Source organism: Pituophis catenifer, unplaced genomic scaffold, assembly GCF_029215685.1.
Source record: "Pituophis catenifer annectens isolate HBS135680 unplaced genomic scaffold, rPitCat1.0.hap2 SCAF_4, whole genome shotgun sequence".
NCBI lineage: Eukaryota > Metazoa > Chordata > Lepidosauria > Squamata > Colubridae > Pituophis > Pituophis catenifer.
The window spans coordinates 109,004,769-109,019,286 of record NW_027256884.1 but is presented as its reverse complement, the minus strand read 5'-3'; the positions used below and the strand labels follow the sequence as shown (position 1 = coordinate 109,019,286).

At 39.3% G+C, this 14,518-nt stretch overlaps 1 protein-coding gene across 2 annotated transcripts in view; it reads right to left on the bottom strand.

Annotated features, from left to right (window-relative positions):
* ATP8A2 (ATPase phospholipid transporting 8A2) overlaps window positions 1–14,518 on the bottom strand; it is a 352,855-nt gene that overhangs the window by 277,494 nt on the left and 60,843 nt on the right. For both annotated transcript variants that reach the window (XM_070943899.1, XM_070943898.1), the window contains exons 16-21: window positions 13,174–13,279; window positions 10,107–10,189; window positions 8,647–8,696; window positions 5,460–5,529; window positions 3,997–4,081; window positions 48–187 (exon numbers count right to left, since the gene is read on the bottom strand). In XM_070943899.1, coding sequence (XP_070800000.1) covers window positions 48–187; window positions 3,997–4,081; window positions 5,460–5,529; window positions 8,647–8,696; window positions 10,107–10,189; window positions 13,174–13,279 — 534 coding nt within the window. The remainder of the gene's footprint in view (window positions 1–47; window positions 188–3,996; window positions 4,082–5,459; window positions 5,530–8,646; window positions 8,697–10,106; window positions 10,190–13,173; window positions 13,280–14,518) is intronic.

Here is a 14,518-nt window from a genome sequence, read left to right as displayed (position 1 = left end):
TAAAGGAGGGAGTACAAATTTAAAGAAGCAAAATTATGTTTATTAACCTTCTCAATTATCTCATAACACTCTTCCAACTTTTGAGTTCTGTCTTTCAAATTTGTGCTGGCTTCGTTATATATGTCCAGCCATTCCTGGTAAGAGTTTTCTGATATGTCTGCATAGGCGATGCACAAAGTCCTCAAACCTAGAAAAGGAAATACAGAAGTTCAACCCAAACATCTACAGAGGTTAGGAATTTGACTTAAACTTGAGACAGAAAAACAATTATTAAGTAAATGAACAAACTCGATGTACCCGAAAACCCCAAACTGCCTTCCTACATAGAAGCTGATTTTCAAAATTATTAGAGTAATACATTGGAGGTTATAAATTGTACACTCAAATGTATTTGGTGCAAAAAAAAACCAAAAACCCAAGGAATACAGGTAGTCCTTGTTTAGCAATCACAACTGGGGCTGACAACTCTGTTGTTAAGTTTCACTAAGTGAAACCACAACGGTGCTTATGAACTTACTTTGACTTTCCTTTGCTTTACTGATCTGCTAAGACAGGGATGTCAAACTCGATTTCATTGAGGGCCACATCAGGGTTATGTTTGACCTAGGGGGACTGGGCGGGCATGGCCAACTTGACGTCACTCGTGTCAGGGGTGCCTGCAGCGGCCCATGAAAATGGAGCTCGCTGACAGAGGCAGTGCGGACTGATACTTTGCTGTTTCCAGGGCGGCCCTGTGGGCCAGATCTAAGCACCCTGTGCCTTGAGTTTGACACCCCTGTGCTAAGGTTATAAATGCAAGGGCGGGATGCTTTTTTTCATCCCCTGTGTAACTGTGAATGGTCAATAACGAGGCAGTTGCTAAATAAAGACTATCTGACTGATTTTCCTAAGGAAAGAACATACAAAGCAGATTTGGGCCCAGCATAATATTTGAAACTGCACAACGCAGTCTTATTTTTTGAAATGTGAATGCCACAGTTGTTAAGCAAGCCCATTGTTCGCTATGGGCTGGTTTTTGGAAATCAATGCTAAAAAAACTGGAAATAAATGCTGGTTTCTGGCAAAATTATTATAAATTGTGGTCATGTGACTGTAGTGCACTGCAAACAGCCATAAATGCAGGGTGGTTGCCACCCTGCATAATATCTGGTCACATGACGGGGGGGGGGGGGCGGTGGCCATTGAAACTTCAAAACTGACTTCTAATTAGCTTTTGGGGAATCTATTGTAACTTCAAACGGTTGCTAAGAGAATGGTTGTAAGTCAAGGACTACCTATATTGTAAAATGAAACTGTAAGACAGAGTATCCTGGTGTGAGATAAATATATAGTTTCCCAGTTTAGCTAACTAGTAGCGTTAACCCTCAATTCTTTTTTAATCATCACATGCTATTTGCCTTGATTTTAAATAAATGACTTAGCCACAATAATCTGGAGAACAGCTCCTTCCTTTTGGAATATGGACAACATGATTTTTACAGGGCCACTGTCTGTATTCACCAACATTAGTGTAATTTATTTTCTTCTATTGCCCATTGAGTATTAAAAAATGGGGAAAAGTTGCCATATTAAACAGAAAGGCTACATAATGAGCGTGTAAGTGTTCCTAAAACAAAGAAAAATAAAATTTTCAGGCACAAGGAGAGACAAGGCTCTTGCTGCGGTGCAGTGCCATTAAACATTTACTATATAAGAGAGCACTCAGATCAATAAGAGATTGATATAAAAGATTGATACCACATAACAAAACTCATTGCAGTAGCCAGAGAGATTGACTCTTAAAGAAATCCAGGAAAAAGATGGGCTGCATTGATGTAGTTTGCTCTAAAGAAAGTGTTTAAACATTTATAAAATGAGTATTACATGGACCATTTCTTCATCCATCAGCCTCGTTATCAATTTCAGCCTTTCTGGCCCCCAAAGTTTAAGAGAGTTAACATCTGTGGAGACCTAATGGCTTGAGACTATCACGTCTATTGCATTGCTTCCCTCCAATAATCTTTTCTTTTTCACATTTTAAATAAAGCCTCAGTCCCGACAAAGTCCATTTTCAACAAGGTTTATTTCACCGCTGGCTTGAATAATATATGTAGGAATGAGCTAAGCTGCATTTCAAGATATCTTTTGCCTAGAGGCAAACACTAGTTTTAAAGGGCTGAAAATGTAATGAGTAACTATAACTTTCTTCAACATTTTGTTTCTTTTGTCTCCCTATTATATTTTTCTGTCACACTAATTTTGCAACTTTATGAAATCTGGAATAGCAAAGACAATAGATGAGTTCAAGGCTATGATTGTTAAGGATGGAAAGCGAGCTTGGTCACTTTATCTCTATGCATTTCTTGCTTTGTACTTTCTGAATCAATGTGCCAACTGATGCGCAAATATTTTGATATTTGTAAGTTGAAGAATTTTGTAAATTCTAGGTAAATATGGACATATCAGGGAAAGGGTCACATCAATATGTGTATTTTGTGAATATAAAATGAACTTCACATTTATATATACCAGATTAAAATACATAAATGTGCATAATATTAGGAAAAGTGCACACAAAAGTATGCATATTGGGAAAACCTGAATAGAAATATGTATAAATTTAGGGTATGTGTTTAATATATATTATATATATATATATATTATATTTATTAAATTTTTATACTGCCCCCTCTCCCGAAGGACTCGGGGCAGTGAACAGCCAAGATTAAAAAACATACAATATAAACATTAAAATACATTTAAAACAAAATTAAATCCAAAATTGCTCCCCAATTTAAAATGCCTTACCCATAACCCTATATTTAAAACAAATTTAAAATTTCCACATTAAAAGGGGAAAGATTTAGGCCAGGCCAGCTTGATGAAATAGAAGAGTCTTAAGCACGTGGCGGAAGGTGCGCAGATCCGGGATCCTCCGTATCTCCGGGGGGAGCTCGTTCCAGATCGTAGGTGCCCCCACAGAGAAGGCTCTCCCCCTAGGGGCCGACAGCCGACATTGTTTGGCCGACGGCACCTGGAGGAGCCCCTCTCTATGGGAGCGTACTGGCCGGTGGGAGGCTATTGGTGGTAACAGGCGGTCCCGTAAATAACCTGTCCTAAGCCATGGAGCGCTTTAAAGGTGATAACCAGAACCTTGAAGCACACTCGGAAGACCACCGGGAGCCAGTGCAGCTCGCGCAGGAGAGGTGTTACATGGGAACTCCACGTCGCTCCCATAACCACCCGCGCGGCCGCACTCTGAGCCAGTTGGAGTCTCCGAGTGCACCTCAAGGGGAGCCCCATGTAGAGAGCGTTGCAATAGTCCAGACGAGAGGTAACGAGGGCATGAGTGACTGTGCGTAGGGAGTCCCGATCTAGAAAGGGACGCAACTGGCGGATCAGGCGAACCTGATGAAAAATCCTCCCGGTCACGGCCGTCAAGTGCTCTTCTAAAGACAGTTGTGAATCCAGGAGGACGCCCAAGTTGCGAGCCCTATCCGTGGGAGCCAATGATTCGCCCCCAATAATCAGAGATGGCACCAGCTGACTATATCGGGACGTCGGAAACCACAGCCACTCGGTCTTGGATGGGTTGAGCCTGAGCCTGTTCCTCCCCATCCAGATCCATACAGCCTCCATGCACTGGGACATCACTTCAAGAGCATCGTTGGGGTGTCAAACTGATTCAAAAGCTGAATGAATGAATGAATGGATGGATGAATTAATTAATTAATTAATTAATTAATTAATTAATTAATTAATTAATGATGGAGAAAGCTAAGTTTGACAAATTTATGTTTTCTAACAAGGATGTCTCAGTTATATTCAGAAAAGCAGGACTGGATAACATATGCTTATTTTTAACTCTGAAATTTCCCAAACTTTCCCATTTCGTATATTCTGAAATAGATTTTGTTTAGCTACAGAACGGCCCACATTTGTACTTGAGAAGAGCCATAATAAATCAATAAGAAAATATTTAGAGCACTACAAATAATTAAATAAACAAGTTCTTACCTTCTGTGGCAAAATATTCAAGATGACATAAAGTTTGCTCCATGTACTTTGAGTCTTTGGATAATCTCTCAAAAATGACATTATCCTGTCAACAAAAAAAATATATAAATATTGCCATAATGATGCCTGCATTCCTGTTTTTAGAGATATATTCTGTCCATTTATAAGGGATAAAATTAATAAGGCACAGACCAGTAATATACAATCTAATACAATCTTTGCCTAAATATGGATTAAATGTTTCTAATTATTAAGATCAGGAAAAGAACAACCAAGAATCTATTAACTCCAAGAATAGGAAGAAAAAGGCCTAAGATTTAAAACTTGAGCTGACATACTAATATAAGATTTGAATCTTCTGTTGTGAAGTAGCTATGACTTTTTTTTTCTTATATGCAACAAAACAACTTATCTAGCCATGCTGTGGCTGTGAAGTTTGTGTTCTGGGTACTAACTAGCTGCAAAGTTGAGTTTCTGTAGAGTCACAATTTACCACCAATGTCAGAAAAGTTTGACATTATCCATGATAGCAAAGTTGGTTCGGATTTTTAAAATGTCAAACAATGTGAAAATTGTTCTTCATTGTAAGGAAGTAATAGCTCTTATGGATAATGATAAACTATGAATACATTGTCCAATCTGTAGGAATGGAGATATGACTTATGACCACAATTGAGCCCAAAATTTCTGTTGTTAAATGAGACATTTGTTGAGTTTTGCTCCATTTTATGACCTTTCTTGACACAGTTCTTAAGTGAATCACTGCAGGTGTTAATTTAATAGCACAATTGTTAAGTGAATCAGGTTTCCCTGTTGACTTTGCTTGTCAGAAAGTCACAAAAAAGGATCACATGACCCTGGGACACTGCAACTGTCATAAATACGAGTCAGTTGCCAAGCATTTAGAATTTTGATCACGTGACCATGGGAATGCTGCAATGATTGTATGTGTGAAAATAGCCGTAAGTCACTTTTTTCAGTGCCATTGTAACTTCAAACAGTCACTCAATGAATGGTTGTAAGTTGAAGATTACTTGTACAATGTTTTTCCAAATCATTAACTGATACTACTTAAGCCAGGGGTCCTCAATCTATGGTCCACGGACCCCTGGGGGGGCTGTGATGTCATCACAGAGGGTCTGCAAATCCTTCAAGAAACATTATAATTTGAATCTTGAATTAAGTCTTGGTGGTCCATGGCCACAAAAGGTATTTAAAGAGGGTCTGTTGTGAAGAAAAGGTTGAGAACCACTGACTTTTAAGCCATTTTCCCCACTTAGTTCATTCCAGATATTTTGGTCCTAATGTCCCAAAATTCCACACTATACAGCTACTAAAATTTTTGAGACATAAAGAACGCACAATTTTCCATAGCAGTACAAGTACTATTATCATTAATATTTACACATGCCAAAGAATATGGGCTGCCACACAATTATTTTGTGAATAGGCAGGATACTTACAGCTCCTTTGCAATACAAACGTAGTTGACCGTCTGGAGTTCGAACAATTACAGACATTCTCTTTCGATCACTGGGAATAAGAGGAACATTCATTGTAATTTTTAGAAGTTGTTGTTGCTAATGATTATTAAAGTATCCATTAAGCGGTGGAAGATATTTATGGAATCGTTTTGCCAGTATTTCATAAACACAAAGTGACAATAATAGTCTGAGATTTGAGTAAGGATTAGTTAATAATGTCACAAAAAAGCAGTAAAGTAGGTTTAGGAATTTCTGAAGTTGTAATAGTCCCAAAGTATCTGTAAAATATGTTGGGGAAGGTTGACCTAGTGACTAGCTTCACAGTGTACCAAACTATGATTTAGTTTGTTTAATAATGGTTTAGACTGTTGCGTAAAGCCAGTCTTTGAGTCAGCCCTCATAAAAAACCAGACAGAAAACACAAAGTATGAGCTACATATATTTTATTGTATGGCTAGATTAACAGAATCTTGCAAGTCTGAAGATAGAAACTTTCCACCGCCATTTTTAACTGTCAGATCAGTTAAGAGTGGATCCTTCCTAAGTTTCTCTGTCTGGCAATTAAGCCACCCTTCTTATTTTGTGTGATCATTTCCTAGACAGCATCTCCTTCCCTCATCCCCCAAAGTCATCCACACATTCCATTACATGTGATTTATAAACCATGGTTTATAAATACTTAATATGTATGTACTGGCCAATTATGATTTTTTAAAAAACCAACACCATAAATTATCTGTAATGTCAGCCTGAATGGAAGGTAGTTTCTCGGATTTAAAGTGAATGACTGATCCAAAGTCATCCAAGTTGGCTTTGTGCCTAAGGTGGGACTAGAACTCATGGTCTCCTAGTTTCCAGCCTGATGCCTTAACAACCACACCAAACTTGCTTTCAGATATATAGCATAGTAGAGTATACCTGTTAGGATATGGTTTGAACCTAACAAGTTGTCCAGGCAATATATGTGTTCTGTGACTTTAAGTTTTCCTGCTGATTCATTGTAATGCTGAGTCATGCTGTAATTAGTTGTGAACGTATTTAAGAAAGTATTCAGTTGATGATAAGCTACCATAGTGTGAGGAGTGCTATTCATTGTGCTATCATCGTTTGATGGATTTGCTACCATCGTGGTTTGTGAACCAGAGTGAGTTTGTTATTCTAACCAACTACTGTTTGTGTGGTAAGAAGATTCTTGTACTACTGGACTGATTTAACTGGCAAAGACTTGGAATTGATTTAAAGACTATGAGACTGTTTTTCTACTATAAAGTAAGCTTTTGATAAACCAGTTTGCATATCTCTTATTCATTGCTCTCAGCAACGTTTCCTTGTGCATTTACTCTGCTGGTTGGTAACACAACACCAATATCCTTAACAATACCACAGCACAGTATGTGTGTGTGTGTGTATATATATAACTTAATTGTAGTGTAAACAGTTCTTGTATCTAGTTTTAGTAATGTACTTTTTAAATTAAACCACAGGAGCAGTTGTGGTTGCCCCTGGTTCGGACTGGTTCACAAGAACCGGTAGTAAAACCGCCCATTAACCCAGACGTCATCATAAGTGACTGGGCGCAATGTGAACCGGTAGTAAAACTGGCGGGCTCCGCCCATTGACCCAGAAGTCATCATAAGTGACCGGGCGCAATGTGAACCGGTAGTAAAAGTAAGTAGAACCCACCCCTGCACAGCAGGCATACTGCAAGTTTTGGGAGTGGGACTTGAAGAAAGAAAATAGCAACTGAAAACTAAATCAAAGTATCTCTATTTTTGTACAGGTAAAACTGTATCAAGAATAAGTTGAGATTCAAAAAGAAGGAAAACCCATATTTTAGAATTATTATAGTATAACTATGTGATGTATCAACCATGTTTAGCACACCATTAACACTTTAGTACATAAAAAGGGAGTTCTTATAATCTTCAAAAGGTGTTGTCATTTCAACTCAGTTATATGCCATATTTTCAGCAGCTGCTCTGTATTTTTTATGCCCTGTATTTTTTACAAGGTTATTCTTTTTGTGGACAACACTATTTAATTCTAATTCACGTAACTCAAGTTGCTATGCAGCTAAGTCATATTTGATAGTAATGAACTATAAGGCTAAATTGTCAGAGATGCTGAAGTTTACGATTTATTGGCTATTTCTGCCCTGCTTCCCAAGATTGATATAGTGAAAAGTGAGAGAGGAATATTTTCAAAGGTTTCTGATACTGCCTCAATCACATTATCAATCCTTTTTCCAGTTATCTATCCCCCTTTTTCTTTCCCCCCTTTTGAGAAAGAAAGAAGGGGAAAGATTTGTCATGGGATTTCCAACATGAAATGTAGGTCAATATATTTAGATTTACCCAACTGGCATGAGGAACAGAACAAGATTTTGCCTTGTATGGAACATCTGTCTCTAATTGCTGTAAAAATCAGAATTACTAAGAAACATCAGGAATAGCCTAGAACCATATTTCCAGCAACTGTATTTATCATGTATAGCTATTCTAAAAAAGTAAGTAATATTGGAGGACAGGAGAGAGAAAATTGTTTCTATGCTATTAATTTGTTCTGAAATTCTCCAAGTGGAGTTCAGTAAGACTGACAGGCCGGTTATTTGTAGTAAGAAAATACCATATATATTTGCATATAAGCCAAACCTCAATTTTTTAACCAAAATACTGTGAAAAACAAGCCACCTGTGGATAAAACAATCTACACTTTTCATGATGTTTTGATTAAAAGATTGACGGCTGGTTTATCCACGGAAGAGCTTATATGCAAGTATTATTTGTTTGTTTGTTTATGTATGAAATGTGGGTATTATATTTTTTTAAAGTATTGCTATATATGCTCACAGATAAGTCAATCTGCAGATAAGACAAACATTTGTTCTCAATTCTATTACTTCTTTAATATTAACTATTACTTATTAGTTCTCAGTTCTGCCTATGAAAGGTGAATAATCCATCAATAGAGGTCAGGTAGAATCCAACCCACTGAAACCAGATGCAGCTTATATTGCAGCCCTTCACAGATTTCAAACCAAAGACAATTCCAGTGAAAAATAAACTCAACAAATGAAATGAAACAAAGAAAATTTCTTTTAATTGCAGGACATTCCTAAGTGTTTCTCTCCTTTTATTTCTTGCAATTGCCATTAAAAGCCAATTACCTTGAAAATTCCAAAACGTTAAGGATCTCAAATGTCTCTTCTTTTCCTAGCTGGGATCGTAACAGAATAAGACACACTTTAGTAAAAGAAAAACTAAAAATACACAAAGAACTGGAAGAAAAGCATTGTTTTCAAATATCCATATTAAAAATATATATGTGAAAATAGCTCCCTCTGCTGGGCACAACCATGTACTTATATTCTTAAGAACATGCCAAAAGGAATATTTTCTGTAACTCAACATATCACCATGCCAGAATTAAAAATGCTGTATTGAAAATTCCTTAAAATTTCTTAAAAGTTTTGTTCCTCCATTAAGATGGTTATAATTGTCTATCTTTTTCTCAGTGCATCTAAAAACATCTTCCACTTTTCTCTTGGGTTGTGTTTTTGAGGTGTTTTTATTGTCAATTATGGCTCAGGATTGGCACTGTTTTCTGTTTAATCCTCACTGGCTGCCCGGTTAGTAAAAGCCCAAGAGAAAATAGAATTCCCTCAAGATACTTTTCATCTGGATTCTATGAGCACCTGAGAGGCTACTATTGGAGAGACTACAATACAATCCAAGGCAGGATCTCCATGTATGCACTTGGCCATCTTAAAATTAATTAATATGACATTTGGAAGAAATGCTCAAGAAACATGCACACAAAGAGGCAGGAAATGTTGCAGGTCCTATCCCCGAGGGACATACACCTGGTGAGACCCAGAAGAAGGGCCTTCTCTGTGGTGGCTCCCTCTCTCTGGAACATCATTCCCCTAGAGATTAGAACGGTCCCCACTCTAATTCTCTTCCAGAAGACGCTGAAAACCTGGTTCTGCCAGCGGGCCTGGGGAACCCAGAGTGGGATGGAGCCCATTAAATGGCTCGTGTGATCGGCTGTCGCTGGGGCGGGAAGTGGGGGGTGATTTTATTACGTTAATTTATTTGATTTTTTAATTAGTTTTAAAAAGTGGTTTTTAAAAGTGGTTTTTATATTCTGTAAGCCGCCTTGAGTTGCCATAGGCAAACAGGCGGCAATATAAATTAATTAAATAAATAAAATAAAATAAATGATTCAAGTGCAGTCTTTTAGCTGAGCATACCAGAAGCACAATTTGGTAAGATTTCATTATTTCGACCTCTCACCCTACAACTGGCAGGGTTAAAAAGAGTTTTCCATTGTGACAAAGAGTAGAATTGCTTTGCCAATTAACCAGTTAGATCAGTGTTTTCTCACCTCTGGCCATGTTAAGATGTGTGGATTTCAACTCCCAGAATTGCCCCCGAATTCCCCAGCCAGCTGATGAATTCTGGGAGTTGAAGTCCATGCATTTTAAAGTTTCCACAGTTGAAATAGATGGAACTTCTCAGGGATATTTTGCCCTGTTTGCCTTATTTCTCTGCAATATTTCCAGAACAGTCTTATAAAAGAATTTGGGAATGATCGCACAATACTTCCTTCCCACACAGCTCTTACCGCATCAATGATGACAGAACGTGGTGTCCTCCCAGTGAAAACATAGCCAAGTTTTTTTGCTCCTTTGACTAAAGCTCCTTCATCTGAGAAGAGAAAGTGCTTGCCATTACAAATGCAGGAATAGAGTTGCATTCTTAAAAAAAATAATAATAAAAAGACAATGCAGATGTGCCTTTATGAAAACATCCCCCAATTCCCCAAACAGCTGCAAAAGATTTCCAAATTTCTCAGGAGCCCACTCAGTTCAGAGGTTCTTCAACTTACTTACTTACTTACTTACTTTATTTGATTTATATACCGCCCTACTCCCGAAGGACTCAGGGCGGTGAACAGCCAAACAGTAAAAATACATAGATACAAAATTTAAAAACAAAGTAAAATCAAATTAAACAATTTGGCCCAGACAGATTAAAACACCCCAATCATTTAAAAACCGATTAAAATTTGCATAATTAAAAAGAGGGAAAAGATTAGGCCAGGCCTGCCTGATGGAATAAAAAGGTCTTAAGAGCGCGGCAGAAGGTGCGCAGATCTGGGATCCTCCATATCTCCAGGGGGAGCTCGTTCCAGATAGTAGGTGCCCCCACAGAGAAGGCCCTCCCCCTAGGGGCCGCCAGTCGACATTGTTTGGCCGATGGCACCCGAAGGAGCCCCTCTCTATGAGAGCGTACCGGCCGGTGGGAGGCTATTGGTGGTAGTAGGCGGTCCTGTAGATAACCAGGTCCTAAGCCATGGAGCGCTCTAAAGGTGGTAACCAAAACCTTGAAGCACACCCAGAAGACCACCGGGAGCCAGTGCAGCTCGCGCAGGAGAGGTGTTACATGGGAATGCCATGAACAGAAAACTGTCAGTAATGTTAGGCAACTTTCTTTGAAAGGGAGAATGAGTTCATTATTGTCATCATGTCTGCCATGGGTAGTCCTTACATTTTTCATCAAGTGACAGGAGACTTGAGAAATCTTCAGGAAATCCCACAGACGGGATGTTTCCAGGCAGAGGATAAAGCACTGACACAACCTAAGGCTCAGGCAATGAGCCCCAGAAGAGCCTCCACCTTCACAGTTTTGCAAAAATCTGACATTGCAAAAATCAAATTAGGTAATACTGTTAAGTCCTTTGTTTCAAAAATTCTGGAAACACTCCCATATATATATATATATATATATATATAGGTAGTCCTTGAGTTACGACCACAAGTGAGTCCAAAATGTATGGTGCTACGTGAAACATTCATTAAGTGAGCTTTCTCCATTTTACGACCCCTCTGTGCGACAGTTATTAAGTGAATCACTGCAGTTGTTAAGTTAGCAACACAGTTGTTACGTGAATCTGGCTTCCCCATTGACTTTGATGGTCAGAAAGTTGCAAAAGGGAAATCACATGACCCCGGGACGCTGCAATTGTCGTAAGTATGAACCACTTGCCAAGCATCTGAATTTTGACCATTTGACCACGGGAATGCTGCAACAGCCGTAAGTGTGAAAAACAGTCTTCAATCACTTTCTTCAGTGCCGTTCTAACTTAAGTCTACTTGATCTATTTTTTAAAACGTTTCTGTACTGCTCCACTCATCACTTCTAGCAACTTTGAGCAAAATAGACCATACATTAAAATAGTTCAAAACCATCAAATAAAAATGAACTCTTTCAACATCAATTAAATGTTCAATTAAATATGAAATAATATCATATTGCTATAGAACAGTGATGGCTAACCTTTTTGCCGTCGCGTGCCAAAAGCAGGGGGAGTGGGGGGGTCGCGGGTGCGGGTGCCCACATCCAGAATTCAATGCATCCCACCCTCCCGCGCATGCACACGTGACCCCCCACACACTTCCCCCTGCTTTTGGCACGTGATGGCATGGTGGGCACGGTAGGCCCATTTTCCCCCCTCCCCAGGCTCCAGAGGCTTTCTAGGAGCCTGGGGAGGGCAAAAACAGCCTTCCCCATTCTCCCGGTGGCCTTCCGGAGGCCGGAAACAGCCAGTTTCCCGACTTCCGGTGGGACCGGAAGGCTTGAAAATCAGTTGGCCGGTGCGTGCATGCGCGTTGGAGCTGAGCTAGGGCAACACTCGCGTGCCCACCAATATGGCTCCGCGTGCCACCTGTGGCACCCGTGCCATAGGTTCGCCATCACGGCTATAGAATGTTGTAGAGGTCATATTGTGATAAATCTAAAAAGAAAAGGAAAACTAAGGGGACCTTTCTCAGCCAATTCCAAACAGAATGCAAAAAAAAAAAATCTACCTTTTTTCAGCAAATGTGAAATCTCTGATTCAGACAAAAATTACTGTGGTTTCTTTTAGGGGGATGGAGGACCAAGTTCAATAGAAGAACTTACTTGGAGCTCTGTATTTCTCAGTCCTATTTTTCACTGTACTTGTCTTGCCTCCTGTGCAATCCTCATGTTGCCACAGATCTGGACAATGTCCAGGAAAGCAAGCGTAGGCCTGAAACTTCAGCTACAAAGAATATCTTGTTATTCTCTACCTGCATTAACCACACAATGTTCTTATTCCTAATATTAGATTGCAGGAAGCTCCTGGTCTTCACTCTAATAACTCTAGTCTAGATCATAACTCTTGGCAACTTTGAGACTTGTGGATGTCAACTCCCAGAGTTCCCCATGCTGGTTAGGGAATTTTGAGAATTGAAGTCCACAAATTTCAAAGTTGCCAAGGCAGGATACTGCTGCTCTAGATCAGGGGTCTCCAACCTTGGCAACTTTAAGACTTGTGGACTTCAACTCCCAGAATTGAAGTCCACAAGTCTTAAAGTTGCCAAGGTTGGAGACCTTGCTCTAGATCAGTGTTTCTCAACCTTGGAAGCTTGAAGATGGGTGGACTTCAACTCCCAGAATCCCCCCGCCAGTGCTGCTGGCTGGGGGTTGAAGTCCACCCATCTTCAAGCTTCCAAGGTTGAGAAACACTGATCTAGATGGTATATATATGAATGTGGGTACAGTAAATATAAACTCAAGACAATCTGTCTTGTGTCCTAGATAAGATTCCCTGAGTCTCTTGTCCTTTTCAATGGTTCTTTGTTTCAACCAAAGGGTCAGTAACTAACCTGGAGAAGAGGCCTGGTAGATGATGGAGTTTTCATGTCTTTCTGGAACAACAGTGTGACACACAGCCAGCAGAGTGAGGAATTCTTTGATGTGCATAGCTGTGGGCTGAAATGCAAGGGCCATGTTAGTCCAATGAATATGACCTGTAACTTGTGAAAAAAAAAGTTCAATTTTCTGTCACAGACAGAGAGCAAATAAAATGGATGGATGCTACTTCACCTCTGTTATTTTTCAAAACGATAATTACATTATACAAGCTTACTGGATTTTAGCCAAGTAAAATCCAATAAGCTGTATAATATAATTATCTAAGGTAATAAGGTAAGAACAGCTTTGCCAGGTGAGATCAATCATCCTCTTTGTTTCTTGCCTTCTCTTGCCGTCATTGTTCATATGACAAGAATATCATCTATCCTCCTGATCCATGCCCTCAGCACAAGGTTGGTCTGCTAACACAAAGCAATCTACTTTTCCCAGCAAAGCCAGGCCTGGAGAGACATCCCATAATTTCCCTACATTACAGTTAAATCAATTATTTAGTTTGCTTTTGTCTCTGTTCACAATTTACAATAGATTCCATCCACCCAATTTTCTGAGAACAATGAGGGCATTTTTATCACATCAGCTCTTCTACAAAGCTGCTATTCACCCTTTGATGGACAATCAGCAGTGATGCCCTATTTATTTTACTGCTGAATATCAAACCAAATGGTTTAAACCATTATCTCAGAGTTATCTCTAAATACCAGCCATGGGAAGAGGGATGGATGGAAGATTCACTCGTATGGAAATAATCCCCCCCAAAAGTGACGGGTCACATGGGTTCTCTCTAAGCTATCCAATAAGCACATTAGTGCAACACACTAATCCTGGCTTAAGGCAAATCACAGTTATAGTACTTACACCCAGAGAAGGCATTAGGTTATACAGCAAATCACAGCCAAATCAATTTGCTGGCTACCATCTCTATCACACAGAATCCCTGTCATATATGCATCTGATCTTTTCCCCACTTTCTTGATTTTTTAAATTTCATTTCCCTGCATACTGTGCTTAGGAAAGTGAAAACAAAAGAACATGGAAAAATACCATTGTTGCAGCCAGAGAAGCACCATTCGTGGCCATTCTGGAGACCAGAAGGAGAAGCTAATAGCCTTACTTCAAGGTAGAAGACGCAAATGCCATGGCCAAGGTAAACTGAGCTATTGTAAACTAAGAGTGTAGTTGTGATAAAAGTACTTTTGATTAACTACAAGTTAACCCATGATTCCCAGTTAGTACATATCGCACTAGGGGGAACCATGCCATAGTTTAGAGTTTGATGTGATCTAGATCAGGGGGGTC